The sequence below is a fragment of the Arvicanthis niloticus genome, chromosome 23 (assembly GCF_011762505.2).
Source record: "Arvicanthis niloticus isolate mArvNil1 chromosome 23, mArvNil1.pat.X, whole genome shotgun sequence".
NCBI lineage: Eukaryota > Metazoa > Chordata > Mammalia > Rodentia > Muridae > Arvicanthis > Arvicanthis niloticus.
This window is the reverse complement of record NC_133430.1, coordinates 7,591,023-7,606,699: the sequence shown is the minus strand read 5'-3', so window position 1 is coordinate 7,606,699 and position 15,677 is coordinate 7,591,023. Positions and strand designations below refer to the sequence as shown.

The 15,677-nt window shown below is 51.0% G+C and overlaps 2 protein-coding genes across 3 annotated transcripts in view; one reads left to right on the top strand and one right to left on the bottom strand.

Annotated features, from left to right (window-relative positions):
* Window positions 1–282, top strand: part of Amn (amnion associated transmembrane protein) — a 7,198-nt gene extending 6,916 nt beyond the window's left edge. Inside the window, exon 9 of the mRNA XM_076922077.1 lies at window positions 8–282. Within this exon, the coding sequence (XP_076778192.1) occupies window positions 8–158 (151 nt within the window). The 3' untranslated portion in view covers window positions 159–282. The remainder of the gene's footprint in view (window positions 1–7) is intronic.
* A 13,213-nt stretch (window positions 283–13,495) lies between these two features.
* Window positions 13,496–15,677, bottom strand: part of Cdc42bpb (CDC42 binding protein kinase beta) — an 84,244-nt gene continuing 82,062 nt past the window's right edge. For both annotated transcript variants that reach the window (XM_076921106.1, XM_076921107.1), the window contains one exon: window positions 13,496–14,787. In XM_076921106.1, coding sequence (XP_076777221.1) covers window positions 14,656–14,787 — 132 coding nt within the window. In that variant the 3' untranslated portion in view covers window positions 13,496–14,655. The remainder of the gene's footprint in view (window positions 14,788–15,677) is intronic.

Genomic DNA, 15,677 nt, shown 5'->3' with positions numbered 1-15,677 from the left:
CTGGTACTTGGGACTGTGAACCCCCTGACCTTGTGACTCCGCAGCCCTCCGTAGAGCTACCTGACTCAGCTCAGAAGGTGGACATCTTGGACATTGATACCAACTTCGGCTGCTTCGTTAACCCACTCTTTGCTGGGGAGGCAGAAGCAGAGGCCTGACCTGCTAGGAAGGTACTAGGCCAGCAACCTGTGGACTATTCACCCCCTCTGAGACTGTGACTTCTCTCCTGGTGGCAAGGATAGGCCTACCTTGCCCAATAAAGGGTTGTTGTTTGTTTTTAAACTTGATAGTGTGATGGTCGTACTTGTAACCTTGCTTTACTTGAGCGATGGGGATCCACAGACCCACGCCGCTACCAGTCAGCGTGATGTTTTGTTTTGAGGCGGGAGTCTCACTGTGTACGCTAGGACGGCATTAAACTTCTGGGCTCAAGTATCTTTCTGTCTCAGCCTCCAGGATTAGCTGGGGCTTTAGGTACGACGCCCCTGAATCCAGCAGGTTCAAATGCCTTTTAATGCTGTGACGAGCCTGTCCCAGTTGTTGGCCTGGTCAGGTTTGGTGACCTTTAAACAGTATCAGCTCACTGCCAGGTTCAGTCTCACTGGAATAGAGCCCCGCCTCCTGTCAGAACGTTCCTGTTTGCATCTGGCAAGGAGCAGGGGCCGGAAGCTTGACCCTCGGGTCATCTCAGGTCACCCAGCTTCAGCTTCTGGTGTTCAGAAAGAGCAGTTCCAGTTCTTAGTAATTTTGTGGGGAAAAAGATGGATCAGTGTTAGGCATGGTGGTACATACCTATAATCCCACTGCTAGAGCTCGAGGCAGGGGGATCAAGATTTGAGAACAGCCTAGCTAGCCTGCACTGTGGGGCTCTCAATAAACAAAAACAAAGTAAACCAAGAAGGGGGTGGGGGCTAAGGAGATGATGGCTCAGTGGGTAAAATACTTGCCTTGCAACAGGAGGAGCAGCCTGAACTCCAGGTCCCACATAAAAACAGCAGGCATAGAGTACATGTGTGCATCTCGGCACTGTGGAGGCAGCTGCCAGTCTGCTCTGTGTGAGCTTCAGAGGAAGGTGTTCTGCTCCACATGCCTGCATGCACACGTGTGTACCTGTATATTCCTGAGCACGCATACATGCACGCACACACCCCTCACAAAAAGGAAGAAAGGAAATTAGATTGGTGACTCGTGAAAGGATTTACGATGGATTCTAGTCTCGAGGTAGAAGAAAAAAAAAAACCTTAAAAAACACAATCAGGGGCTGGAGAGATGGCTCCAGGTAAAGAACACTGGCTGCCCTGGCAGAGGCTTTGGGTTTGGTTCCCAGCATCTGAATGGCAGCTCACAACCATCTATAACTCCAATTCCAAGGGATCTGGGTTCCTTGGGCACAGCACACAAGTGGTGCACATGCACACGCAGGCAAAACGCGCAACAACTAAAAATCAGTCCTTTTAAAAAAAATGACAACAACAGCCTCACAAATGCCAGGTATAGAATAGTTTTTAGGAACACATCTTTCCTCTCTAGAATCATATTGACTTTTATGACACCTTTAGTCCCGGCACTCGGGAGGCAGAGCAGGCAGATCTCCGAGTTTGAGGCCAGCCTGATCTACATAGTGAGTTCCAGAATACCCAGAGCTACACAGAGAAACCCTGTCTCAAAAAACAAAAAAGAATTTAGTTTCATCAAATTTGCCTAGATTATGTAAATGCAGCAAACCAAACAAACAAACTTGATTTACCATAGAAACCATTCCACCCTGGGGAGGGGAGGCAGCTCTCCCCGCCCCCCTTTGGAGCGCTAGAGGGGCAGGACTTAAGGGCCATGGCTTTATCCACTCACAGAAGCAAGGACTCCAGAAACTAGGAACTTGTGTGTTGTTTTTAAAATGGCTGTTTCTATGTCACCCTGTCACACACACAGCAAACTTCTGTTAAATTACTTACTGAAGTGGAAACTTAAGGGTTCTCTGAAAAGCCAGCTGTGCTGGATGGTGTTTTGCTGGGGCAGACACGTGAAGGAGTGTTTCACTGAAGCAGACACAGGAGAGAGGACGTTGTGCTAAAGCAAGCGGGAAACCACAGGGGATGAAGGATTCTTCTCTAATGACATGCATGTATTGGTAAATTCATGTAATTACGTATGAGCTCCATAGAGAAAAACACACCAAAAAGCTTCAGGGCTGTGCTGTCGCTTCCTTAGACTTTCTACGGACAGGGCCTCTCAGTGAATCTGGAGCTCCCCGTCTGGGCTAAAGTGCTGGCAGCTTTGTCTCCTGCTTCCTGGGCTTGCACTGACCACTATACCTGTGCCTTTTTTTTTTTTTTTTTTTTTTTTAAAGATTTTGTTTTTATTATGTGTGCGTTTGTGGGAGTGTGTGAAATATGTTTGTGGGTGACCATGGAGGTCAGAGAGGACACAGAGTTGGGACTGGAGTTATAGGCAGATGTGAGCTGTCCTGTGTGTGCTGGCAACCAGACACAGGTCCTCTGTAAGAACAAGAAGTCTTACCTGTTTAGCCATTTCCCCAGGTTCCTCTGCAATGTAGCTTTTTTTTTTTTTTTAATTTGAGTTCTGAAGGACCAACCTCAGGTCCTCTCGTGCTTCAGTGGCAAATCGAGTCCAAGTTCTGAATTTTGTTGTTTTCTTGAGACAAGATAGATCTCACTATTTATTCCTGGCTGGTCTGGAAACTGCCATGTAGACCAAGCTAACCTCAAACAGAAAGAGCACATCTGCATCTGCCTTTCATGTTTTAGGATTGAAACTGTGTGCTACTACGTCCAGCCTGAAATTTGTAATTTAGTATCTTTTTTAAAATAAAACCAAACTATTTATTTTCTACTTTATGTGCATGTGTGAATGCCTGCATGTACATGGCTGTTTCTATGTCACCCTGTCACACACACAGCAAACTTCTGTTAAATTACTTACTGAAGTGGAAACTTAAGGGTTCTGTTCCATGTACAGAGGCTACATGGGTAGCCTCTGTGTGCCTGGTACCTATGGAGGCCAGAAGAGGGTGTCTGGTCTTCTGGAACTAGAATTACAAGTGGCTGTGACCCATCTGGTGTGGGCCCTGAGGACTGAACCCTGGTCCTCTACAAGATGGCCGAGTGTTTCTAACCTTGAACCATCGATGCAACTCCTTCTAGATTAATTTTGAAAGTTATCAGAAATCATCCCATGAGTATTTGTAAAGGTTCCAGAACCTGGTAGCAAACTCCTCAGAACGGCCGTGACAGGCTGCTTAGAACAGCTATCGTAGGGATGTTTGAAGTTTGCCATTGACAAGGGATTTGGTTTGATGGCGATTTTTAGTGAGTTTGTCTGAGGTGTCACAAGAGGACAGTTGGGCCCCGATGTAAAGTCAGCATCTAAAAGACATAATGACCAAGTACCAAGTCCCTTGGAAAGTGGCCTGGCTTCAGATCTCATGGCTCATACTAGATGTATCAAGCAACATGCAGGGAAGTTTTCCAAAGAACGGTGGTTGTCCTGGAAGAGCGGCCTGTTCAAAAGCTTAAGCAAAGGGAAGGTTTTTAAAGCACCCTTTTAAAAAGTCCCTGGCTGGAAGGCTTCACAAGGATAGGGCCAGCCTGGAGCTGACGTTGGTGTCTGGACAGACATCCTTGCAGAGTGGACTGGAGTGGAAGGCTGTGTTCTGAAGTTCTTGATGTTATCAGGCACACTGCACGCTCGTGCGTGCGTGGGGGCTTCCCCTTCTTACTTGTTTGTATTGCGGTTCCGTCTCCCAGACAAGAATCCACCCTGCTCTTGACAGTTGTTAAAGCCATCACAGCAAGGCAAACCACACCCTTCCCCAAGGGTGAACTAGACACTGGAGAGCCAGAGCTTCAGGTGTGTGTACCAGGAGGGGCCGCTGACAGCATCACAGTGGCAGAAAGAAAAAAAAAACATATAATATATGTATTATATATACATATATATAATACTGCACAGATGCCACGGTGGCCACGGTGACCACGGTGACCATTTGTCTTCAGAAGCGTCTGAAATGCCGCTATTCCCGTCACAGCCTGGCCCCACCGGGATTTCATGTGAATGAGAGGCCCGTGGCACATTCTGGGCCACTCTTGCACCCGTGGCTCGTCATTTACCGTGCCGAGTGTATCCCAGTGTTTTTGAGAGTTTTTCAGACCACAGTGACCAGCTTACTGCCATTCCTTTCTAATCCTCACGCCTACCTCGTGCAGTCAGGGGTGGATCACCCATACACACACCATACCACCAGCACCATCAGCACCACTAACACACACACACACACACACACACACACACACACACACCAGCCCTGTGCTCCTAACGCTCTGCCCCTTCCGTCACAGCTCTGAGGACCCTCTGTGTCTGAAGCAGCCCACTAGGCCCCTACCTAAGCCCCTCTAGGGCACGGTGGAGGACTGCTCTGTGTTCCCCAGGAGGTTGCAGTTGATTTGCCCAAGAGATGGGAGGGAGTCATGTGGACCCCTGTGGGTAAGACAATGTAGCTGCTGTTGCTAAAACCACATGGCTTTCCTGGCTGCTGTCAGAGACCTCAGTGAGGCCTGGGTCTGCAGGGCTGTGCTGAGCTGCAGCTGGTGTCAAAAGCTGACTTCCTGATTCCACCCTGCCCATTACTTTGTGTATGTGTGTCTGTCTGTCCGTCTGTCTGTCTAAACAGGACCAATGGAAGGAAAGGGAGGACCCAGGGGCCATATAAAATACCCAAGGAGCAGGCTAGGGTTAAAAGCTAGCTTCCAGGCTCCAACACTGCCCATCACTTGGTGGCTTAGAGTGTGCCCGTGCCTGTGCCTGAATGTGTCTAAGTAGCACAGACAGGAAGAGGGGTGGACTCAGGGCCTATAAAATGCCCAGGCCTGATCATGGGCCTCACCTACTCTGAATGGATGAATCTGTTCCTCTTTCCTCAGCTAGGCCTTGGTTTTGGTCTTCTGTCTTTCCTGGATGTTTAATTTTTTTTGTTTGCTTGTTTTTGTCCCTGCAAGGAATGAACTCAGAGCTTCCTCTCGGTAACAGCCAGCATCCTGCTAGATTCCTCAGGGTGCTTGTCCTGGCTCTGAGGCACAAGCTACTCACACCTGCATACCAGCCTATAGATCCTGGAGAGGGAGGAGGAGGCTGTGACTATCAGGCACCCTTCTGAGGACCCCCTGCCTCAGACGAAGGGGGAGTCCCGTTAGCTCCCACCTCCACTAGGAGTAGGGAAGTAGGGGTTGGGGCTCTGAAAGACGAGGTGCTTTGACCTTTTCTGGCTGGAAGGATCTTTTCACGGTTTAAGAACCAGGGAGGAGGTAACCAATCCTAAGGCAAGAGCTAGTGCCAACCAAGGAACTGGTATCTTCCTGTTGAGTAAGGAGAGGGGACAGCAGACTTGATACACTTGAGCAAGGTTCATGGGAAAGGTCATGAATCACAGGGAAGGTCGCATCTCTGCTCTTTTGCTTCCTTGGCCCACCTGACTTGTGGGCCGTGACCTAAGGGTGAGCGCCTGAGGGTGGGCTGCCTTGGGGAGGGGAGCACCACTCAGTTTTCCCTACTGTCTCCTAAGCTGATCTTGAGTAAGCAGACAAGATTGGACCTCTTGAAGTTTTCCCAATAGGAGAAAAAAGTGGTCCCAGGTTTGCTTTGAGTTTGAGGTGGGCGTGCCCCAAATTCGAGCCTGCCATGCAGGATTAAGGACGAAGGTTTTTCCCAGCAAAGCTTTGCTGGGTGCTGTGCAGCACACGGGCTTTGGCTGTTTGTCTGGAACTCATGGCTGCTGGAAACTTGTCCTCTCTCCCCCTTGGAGCTCCCCAGAGGGAAGAATGTTTGATGTGAACTCTGAGGTAGGAGTCTGGGGTGGCAGGGACAGCTAGACTGTCTGGGGGTGACAGCTGTGACCCGTCTACACTGTCCCTTCTCCAGCCCAGGCTTTGCATCCCAATTGTGTGTGTGTGTGTGTGTGTGTGTGTGTGTGTGTGTGTGTGTGTGTGTTGCTCTGCTGGCCTTGCAGGGGACACTGGACTCTGGGGAGGAAATTGGCAGGAGCACTTGGCTTTGGGGCTGCGGGTGGGCTCGGCAGTAGGTAGGCTTGCCTCAGCACGCAGGAAGTTCATGTTCCATTCTCGGCACGGCAAGCCTACAAGTCTGCAGAGAAAATAACATTCACTGGTCTCCAAAGTGGGTTGAGAGCTTCTCCCGGCCATGTGGCTCTAAGATGCCTGGGCAGCTTCTGTGAATTCGCAGGGTGGGGGGCCTGGAAGCTACTGCAGGTGACACCTGGAGGCAAAGGAGGCTCTGCTTGCCTGGGATGGAAGCCAGAGGCAGGCCCCACGAGGGCTGGAAGCAGCTTTTTCTGTCTGCTATTCAAGCCTGGTTTCCTCTTATTGAGATGGCATCTTCATTCCCTCCGCACTGTCTGTTTTCGGGTGCTGGCCCATGCCCACTCCTGTTTCTGTTTTCCAGTTGCTGTGACAAGTCCAGGCTAAGGAAAAAGCACTCCGAACTTTCTGGGTTACGGGTCTGTGCACTGAATTATTTACTGAGTGCTTATCACACTTACAGATCTTAAACTTGAAAGGGGGTTGTGTTAAAGGGAGTGTTTGCTCCGGAGGATTTGGTGAATGGTGGTGAAGTTACTAAGGTCACAGAGTCTACAGGGCAGAGCTTACTAATAGGTTCCCCTTCATTTCGTTCTCTTTAATTTAAAAAAAAATTTTTTTGAGATAATTGTATTATTTTGTCCTTTCCTGTCTTCCCTCAAGCCCCTCCCACGTACCCCCTCCCCTCCCCTTTTCAAACTCATGGCCTCTTTTTAATTACTTTGCACATACATGTGTAGTGTTGTGTGTGTGTGTGTGTATGACTGTATTCCTATATACATAACACAGCCCACTCAGTCTTTATGATATTTGCATCTATCCATGTTTTCACACAGACATGCATGTGGTCGACTGGGCAATCAGTCGGTGTGCTCTTTTCTGCGAGGGTTCTGTCTCCTACACTCAGCAACCCTTAGTTCCTGTCTAGGGGCGAGGCCTTATGAGCTCCTCAACACACTCCCATCCACGCTGACACATCTATTGGTGGAGCCCACTACAGAAAACCACAACCAATCAAACTGCAGAGTTATGGAGCCCAGGGCAACTGATAAATCTACAAAATACCTCCTGTACCCAAGGCTCAGGAATCACTGGGAAAGATGGGTAGGTTTGGGGAGTTTGCTGTGAGACTGTGTCCCCCAGAAATGTCAGAAGCTGCACCCGTGGAGTCTCACCAACATGGCTGCCTAAACAAGGACCACTCCCCCCTTTCATGGTAGATGAGGAACAAGAAGACACAGGTCCATGATGTTAAAGTCTGGAGAAGGACCTAAACAAGGACCACTCCCCCCTTTCATGGTAGATGAGGAACAAGAAGACACAGGTCCATGATGTTAAAGTCTGGAGAAGGAGACAATATGTTCTAACACACCTTTTGTCTACAAATGGATGGTGGTTAGTGAAGGCTCCCTAAGATTAGGTCCTTATCCACTGGGATAGCTGACCCACTAGCTTTAAGAAGAGGACACTTGATATTTTTCTGCATATGGGCTTCACCTAAATATGAACCGGAGGATAAGAAGCGCCCTCTACTGGTGATGGCGGCCAACACCTTTAATCCCAGCACGGGGAGGCAGAGGCAGGTGGATCTCTGAGCCAGCCTGATCTACAGTGAGTTCCAGGACAGCCAGAGCTACACAGAAAAAAACCCTGTTTGGAAAAACAGAAAAGCAAAAAACCAAAAGTGGGCTGTAATGGGAAACGCAGAGTGTGAAGCCATCAGGGTAGACAGTCCCTCGGCCACCCCCCAATGCCGACCCGAAGGAAGGACCTTCAACAAAGTCCCCAGAGGCACCAGAGGCTGCAGCAGGTGTAGCAGAGACCACTCACTGCTGCAGGGTGTTCTGAGCTCCTGGGCTGACACCTAGGTTCTGGCTCCCCAAGGTGAAGCGTGTGTAGCATCTAGTTATCCTGTTCCTGCTGCTGTTCCACCTCGGCACCTGTGCCTGGCCCGGCCACTGTGGCAGGGGTCACTGTGGAAGATACTGTTACCTGCTGGTCAGCATCCTCCTCATAGATGGGCACTGGTTGTGCTGTGACCTTCTACTCTGATGATCCTGGGCAGTATGACCATGTTTTTTTGTTTTGTTTTGTTTTGTTTTGTTTGGTTTTTTTGACAGGGTTTCTCTGTGTAGCCTTGGCTGTCCTGGAACTCACTCTGTAGACCAGGCTGGCCTCGAACTCAGAAATCCGCCTGCCTCTGCCTCCCAAGTGCTGGGATTAAAGGCGTGCGCCACCACCGCCCAGCAGTATGACCATGTTTTAATCTCAGTTAGATCCCCTGCCCCACTGGGGGTGGCACCCACCCTCTTGGACCACTCTGTTACAGGTGCTACTTGTTGCAGGCTGGAACTGTGCCTTCAAGGCTGTGTACCGAGGTTTAACAGGAAGCTGGATAGGGATATCCGGTCCTGGTGAAAACTCTCAGAGTAGCAACAGCCCAAAGGCAGGTCCTGCATATGTCTAAGGGACCCATGAGCACTGCATAGAACCTGGTTTTGTTGGGTGACACTAGACTCTGGTGTATCTTGCACAGCCTGGAGCTGTCCCCCCCACAGCCTCCATACGGCTAATTTAGGACCAGATAGGATTGTGATAGGCACTGGAGGGGAAAAGCTAACTGTGCCTTGCAGTTGTGGCCGATGATGGGCTGGTCCTCCGGTTCCTATGAGATTTCTGTAACCCATTAACACTTGAGCATTTCTTGCTTGTTAGGTGGGTGGCTGGATCCCAGAATGAGGCAGATCCTAAATTCTAGACTCAGGACGACTCTGGTCCCCAGCCTCTGCCTTGGCATTTGTCCAGCCCACTGCTGTGCTGAAACTGTATGCATCCTGCCTGTGTCTGGCTCCTGGTCTGTGAATTCTGATCACTGGAAACGTCTTAGTCTTGGGTTTCGAGATCACTGTGAGGATGAAGCAGAGCAGGCCTCATCGTGTAGCATGTGCTGAGGGAACTTGGTGAATCTGACACTGGTCCCTCTGGGCTCATATGGCTTTACTGTTTTAAGGAGTGCTGGTAACATCAAATGTCTTAGTAGCCATATGGACCGAGACTATGTAGGCCTTGTGGGGAGGGACAAGAGGGGGATGCAGGCCCAAGAAAGACTCAAGGAGGGGACCATGGTCCTGCAGGGACTGAGCCATGGGCAAGTGCACACTTCACTGCTTAGTCCGGCTTCTCCCTGGGACAGACTAGACTGACCAGCTGCTTCCTGTTGTTGTCAGGCTGGCCCTGTCCACCAGGTGGGCTGGGGTCTGTGAGTAGGAGGAGCAGCCATGACCCAGTCCTCCTGGCTTCCCGCCTCCACCTCACTGCATAGGGTCCCAAGATTCCCCCAAATCAAGGCCCACCCGAGCTGACTTCCCAAACTCAGGACAGAATCTCTCTCTCTCCCTCCCCCTCACTTAATTAGATACACATGTGCACACACACACACACACACCCCTTGCTTTTGTCGGGAGGCGTGTCTCCAAGCCTCCTGGGACATTTCCCTTGCAGGTGGAGAACTCTGATCCACCTGTGTTCAGAGCCTTCTCTTTATCAGAGAAGAAAGAAAAGCCAAGGGTACTGAGATTTTCAGGTTGTCTGCCTCCATTTGCAGATAGATTGACTGTGGGTGGAGTCTGCTTCCGAGGGTAGCCGGGGAGTCTTGGGTTAGCCACTGGCAAAGGCAGGTACTTCTGTCAGTTTGCCTGTGGGTGCTCCCTGCCACTCACCCGTGAATAGTACATTTAAAGACTCTCAAAGAAAACTCTTTTTCCATTTCTTGCCAATGTTTATTCCCATTGTGGGCCATCCCTGGGCTGGTGGTCCTGGGTTCTATAGGAAAGTGAGCTGAGAAAGCAAGCCGGTAAACAGCATCCCTCCCATGGCCTCTGCATCAGCTCCTGCCTCCAGGTTCCCGCCCTGTGAGTCCCTGACTTCTTTCAATAGTCAATAGCCAGACAAACCCTTTCCTCTCTTGGGAACTTGTATTTGGTCATGGTGTTTATGGCAACAGTAACCCTAACTAAGACAAACAAGACAGTAAGCAGGCTACGGGGTCTGAGCAAGTTACATTTGGTTTATAAAAGATCTAAAACGTTCAACACACTGCATAATGTAGTTATTAATGCAGTTATTGCCGGGCAGTGGTGGCACACGCCTTTAATCCCAGCACCTGGGAGGCAGAGGCAGAGGCAGGTGGATTTCTGAGTTCAAGGCCAGCCTGGTCTACAGAGTGAGTTCCAGGACAGCCAGGGCTACTCAGAAAAACCCTGTCTCAAAAAACCAAAAAAAAAAAAAAAAAAAAAAAAAAAAAAAAAAGCAGTTATTGGTCTATTCCTCATAACGGTTACAAGGACTGGCTTAAAGATAAACTGAACATCTAATCGAAGTCTATCTAAGTGTTAGATTTTTGGCTAAGCTTTATCTAAACACTGCTCAGGGGAAAAGCCCTGCTGGAAGTGACCATCTGGATGTCTAGTGGCCACACCTGGAGGCCCTGTCACTGTGGTCAGAGGACTTAAAAGGGAGAATAATTAACCCTTTCCCTCGGAGGTCAGGGTCCTCCAGGGGACTTTGGGGTGTGACAGGAGATCGGTCACCTGTCCTCTTGTTCAGGGAGGCCTTGAAGACTCCGCCTGTGACCTCCCTTGTGTCTCCCTGTGTTTACAAACAGGAGGATCAGTAAAGAGAGAGAATTTCCCCCATGCTTCCAAGAGAAGCCGCTGCCAAGCAAGGCCTTTGACTTATTCTCATGTAGATGTCAACTACATGAGATGACAACGGTCAAAGCAAAGCTAGAGGGGCCCGAGGTTCCTCTCAAAACTCCTGTGAGCTGAAGGACCAGAGCCTCTGCGGGCCTGGACAGTAAGAAATAAGTGATTAAGTCTGGCCACCTGCAAGGTTCTGAACACATTTTCTGCAAGGAAAGCAGGACCGAAGACCAACATGGTGGCTCTGTGTCTCCTTTCTTCTCTACTCTTTCTAGACAGGGTCTCACTGTGTAGCCCTGGCTGGTCTGGACCAGGCTGGCTTCAAACTCACAGAGCACCTCACCCCTCTGCTTCCCCAGTGCTGTCTGCTGTGCTTCTTTAATAGTCAGAGATCACACTCCTGATAGGGACCCCACCCCCTAGACATTAGGCTTAAATCCGTATCAGACATTTTTTAGGCGACTATTTCTCACTAATTGTCTTCTTGATGAGAAAAATGCTGCCCAAAGACAGGACATCACAAGTTTGGTTTGATTCCACAGGGCGGTGCCTAACTATAGCCTCGAGGCCTATTGTTTAAACCTAAAGGGGGGAAAATGATGGTTAGATTTTTTTTCTTCCTAGAAGCCACCTGGGAGGGACCTCACACTGTGATTTTAGCCACTCCACTAGCAAGCCAAGTTCCCAAAAGCAGATCCTGGAGTCATCATTCTCAAGGTCAGCCTTAAAGGCCAAACCTGCTTTCTCAGGGTCTGAAAGAGAGGTCACTTGGTCACTTGGACTGTCCTGCCCACTAGGATTTAGAGACTTGTGGTGGTTTGAGGGAAGAAGTGTGTCACTGTGAAGACAGGCTTTGAGGTCTAACGCTCAAGCTAGGCCTGGTGTGGCAGTCTCCTGTCGTCCGCAGATCAAGGTGTAGAATTCTCAGCTCCTCCTTCAGCACTATGCCTGCCTGCATTCTGCCAGACTCCCCGTCACAATAATAGACTGAACCCAAGAAACTGGAAGCCAGTCCCAATTAAATGTTTTTCTTTATAAGGGTTGCCATGGTCATGGTGTCTCTTCACAGCAAGAGACCCTAAGACACTGCTTTTATCTGGACTGTCCTTGGCTCAGGAGCTAACGGAAGAAAATGGACACCTAGGCCAGTTAGTCTTCCACACTTAGGATGATGCTGAGGGCAGAGGTCAACATGGGCTCTGAATGGACGCAGTGGATCAGCTCAGGCTGTAGCTAGGATGTGTGACCACAGCCCACTGAAGCGGCCCCAGGAGCCTGCTAAATAAGAGTCCCCTCTTTCTTGGACCAGCACTCCCTAGACGCTGCCCTGTCAGCATGAAACAGCTAGAGTTGGAGAGTTAGAAGGACACAGACATGGAAGTGACAAGGCCTCCCTGAGGTGACCACATGTTCCTGGGAGACACTGTGAGAGCAGCAAGCCACGGGGTAAGGCACCTAAACAGAACCAGCAGGGGAACAAGGGCCCAGGAACCCTACAACACCCAAGCTAGAGGCTAGTTAGCACATTCCCCGGCTTTCAGGGCCTGCCCTGGGTAGGGTATCACTGCTGTGATCGAACACCGTGACCAAGGCTCCTCGGCCCAGCCTGGAGCTGGGGCCCAGGGCCGACAGTGCCAGCAGCATCATACAAGGTACGGAGCAAACGGTTTCTCTGGCTTATCTGACACCATGACCATGGCAACCCTTATAAAGGAAAACATTTAACTGGGACTGGCTTCCAGTTTCTTAGGTTCAGTCTATCGTCATGATGGGGAGCACTGTCACCACTGGAAGTCAGTTCAGACAGGAACTCAAGCTGGCCGGGAACCTGGAGGCAGGGGCTGATGCAGAGGCCATGGAGTGCTACTTACTGACTTGCTTCCCCAGGACCATTAGCCAAGGCTGACCCCTCCCATTCTGAAGCTATCTTTGATTTTCTGTGGCTTGGTCGTCTGTTCTCCCAAAAGTTTGTTTAGTATTCTGGATTTTTGGAGACAGGATTTCTCTGTGTAGCCCCAGCTGTTCTGGGACTCTCTCTGAAGCCCAGATTGGTCCAAAACTCAGAGATTCCCCTGCCTCTGCCTCCTGAGTGCTGAGATTTTTTTAGGCGTGCGCTGCCATCCGGGTCCAGATGTTTAGTTCTTGGTCTAATGTTTTGTCTGTGGCAGAGAACGAGCTCACTGCGCCCTGACGGTCCCAGCAACCCTCCGCTAGGTGCTTAGTCCCCTTACTGTCCTCACTGACCAGCCACGCTGGAGCCTTCAGTGAGTGGCAGGAACCCAGCTCACCTGGGCCAGTCTCTGTCCTCAGGAAAGCTGACTCCCAGGGCGTGGGGGGGGGGGCAGGTCCTGCTGGCCAGGCATTGGTGTGCATGTGGCCAGGTGGCCCTGTGGCTAGCCTGTCTTACTGGCTTGTGCACTCCGCTGGGTGCTCAGACGTGCTGTCCTCCCCGTGCCCGACGTCCCACCTTTCCTTTAGTGCTACTTCTGTTCAGACGGAGACACCAGCTCCTCTTTTTGCAGCGGCTTCTTGGTGGGACTTGCCTGCCATGGCACAGGTGACATGCCACGTGAACCTCAGCAGGTGAAGCTGCAGCTCAGGCTCTGGACACAGGTGCCATGGGTATGTCCCCGTAACATCTTAGAGGAGGGCACAGTGGGTGACATCACTATCAGACACACCACTGAGAACTTTAAAACTGCCGTCTTCTGCTTTATTGACAGGTAAATTGTTCAAAAATGTTCTCACGATTCAATAATTACAAAGACTCAGACTTACATTAAAAAAGTAAAAACCAGAACCCCCAGCAGGTGCCTGCCCGGGAGGGAGGGTGGGTGGGGCAGGCAGCAGGTGCTGGGCGTGACACGCAGGCTTGGCCAGCAGCGCCACAACCCTCAGTGCCAGCTCGGCCAGGTGCTCACCCTGAATCTCGTCACCAGGCACGGGGAAGGGAGGCCTGTCCACGGTGAGGACAAGACATGTCCGCTGCCACAGTTAACCGCAAGCCTTCAAGGGCAGGCCCACAGACCTCATCGCTCAGCCCAGGACACAGGAAGGGGTGAGGTTCAACACACGTGGCGTTCCCGGGCCTGTGGTGCTGTCAATGCGCAGGAGTGTTGGGCGATTCTACGTGACTGGCTCGGCCACTAAGCACAGAGGCTCCATGCAGGGTGAGGGGAGGGAGATGAGGAGGGGATGTCACAGGGCCTGGGGCATGGCTCCCCTGGCTCCAGCCACCTCTGAACTCAGCAGGTCACGGGCCTCCTGTTCCATGTGTGTGCTGGCCTGTGGCAGGCTGCTGACAGTAGAGCCAGCGCACAGCTGCCTTCACAGCACGAGGGGCATCTCATGGCTGTGGCCTAGCATGGACGGACACAGGGACACAGGCGGCTGGTCAGCAGGGCTGCTGCAGCTGCCGGTGTCAGGGTTAAGTGAATGAAAAGGCTACCCTCTGCCTTGTGTGGCAATGGGATGGCGCACTTTAGTCTTTGCAGGGTCTTGAGACAGTCTCAGGAAAGAGGGAAGGTCTTGAGGCCATACCCCCAGCCATCTGCCGAGGAAGCCAATGGATGTGGGCATGTGGGCCTGGGTGGTCCTGGGGGGGAGGGGTGAGTGGTGGTCCTTCATGTGCAAACGGAACAGTGTTGCCTTGCGGCTGTGCAGACGAACACATCTGGTCGATTGCCACCAACAACGTGGCACAAAACTGATCATTATAATAAAGATTATTTTATCTATCTACAAACTGATTCTACATTTCCTTGGACAACACTGGAAGGTCAGCTCAGTCTTGGCACTGATGTTGGGGCCATTTGGGTCCCTGGCCCCATGGTGCTATGCTGGCGGCCTCAGGCATCACAGGCTGGCTGGTCCAGGCCTTCCATAGGGAGCTGGCTCCGATGGGGCGAGTTGGGACTTGGGGGGCCGCTAGGGTTGGAGCTATTGGATGGAGTTGAGTGTTTGGTGGAATCAGAGTCAGGCTGCCAATAAAAAAAGAGAGAGTGTGAGAACAGGCGATGTGTTTGGCCCTGCATGCGCAAGCGCTCTGAGAACAGGAGACACGCTTGCCCCCTGCATGCGCATGCGCCGTGAGAACAGGCGATGCTCTTGTCTGCGGCATGCGCCTGCGCTGTATACAGCCTCTGCAGGGCCCTTTAGGTGGCAGGTGAGCAAATCCGCCTTTGCCCTGCACTCAGAGATGACTCGGGTCTCCTCACTGCACAAGAGACGGGAGTGCAGAAAGGAAGACAACTTGGCTACAGACAACATGCAGCCAAGTGGGGCACTCTAGGAATAAACGGAAGTCAAAGGTTGTCACATAAGCCCAGGGCCAACAGTGAGAGAAAGTGCTCTCCCAAGGTTAGGGCCATGAACGGACTGCTGCTTCACTGCGGCAGTTCAACCCTGCACTGGAAGGGCACCTAACACTGTTTACGACGACAGGGGTCTGCACATAAAGGAGCCATACACGGCAGGCAAAGCAGAGCTGCAGGTGAGTGCAGCAGGGTCAGGGTTCAGCGTCTACACAACCACAGACGACTCCATTCACAACAGCACTGACAGGCACCTGAAAAGCGGAGGGGAGAATTTCATCCACCGTGAAGTACTTAAGGAGCTGGTGAGATCACTGAGCAGTTCAGAGGACACACTGCACTTTTGAGGACCTGGGTTTGGTTCCCAACACCCACATTAAGCAGCTCAGAATTGCCTATAACTCAACTCCACTCCACTCCAGGGGATCTGGCCTGTTGTAGCAACTAACACACACACAGGAACAATAAAGGATACTCATATTAATGGGAAAATGCCCACATTCACAACTAGAATATTAAAATGGTATCAATCCTTAAAGTGGTCTACAGACTCTGCG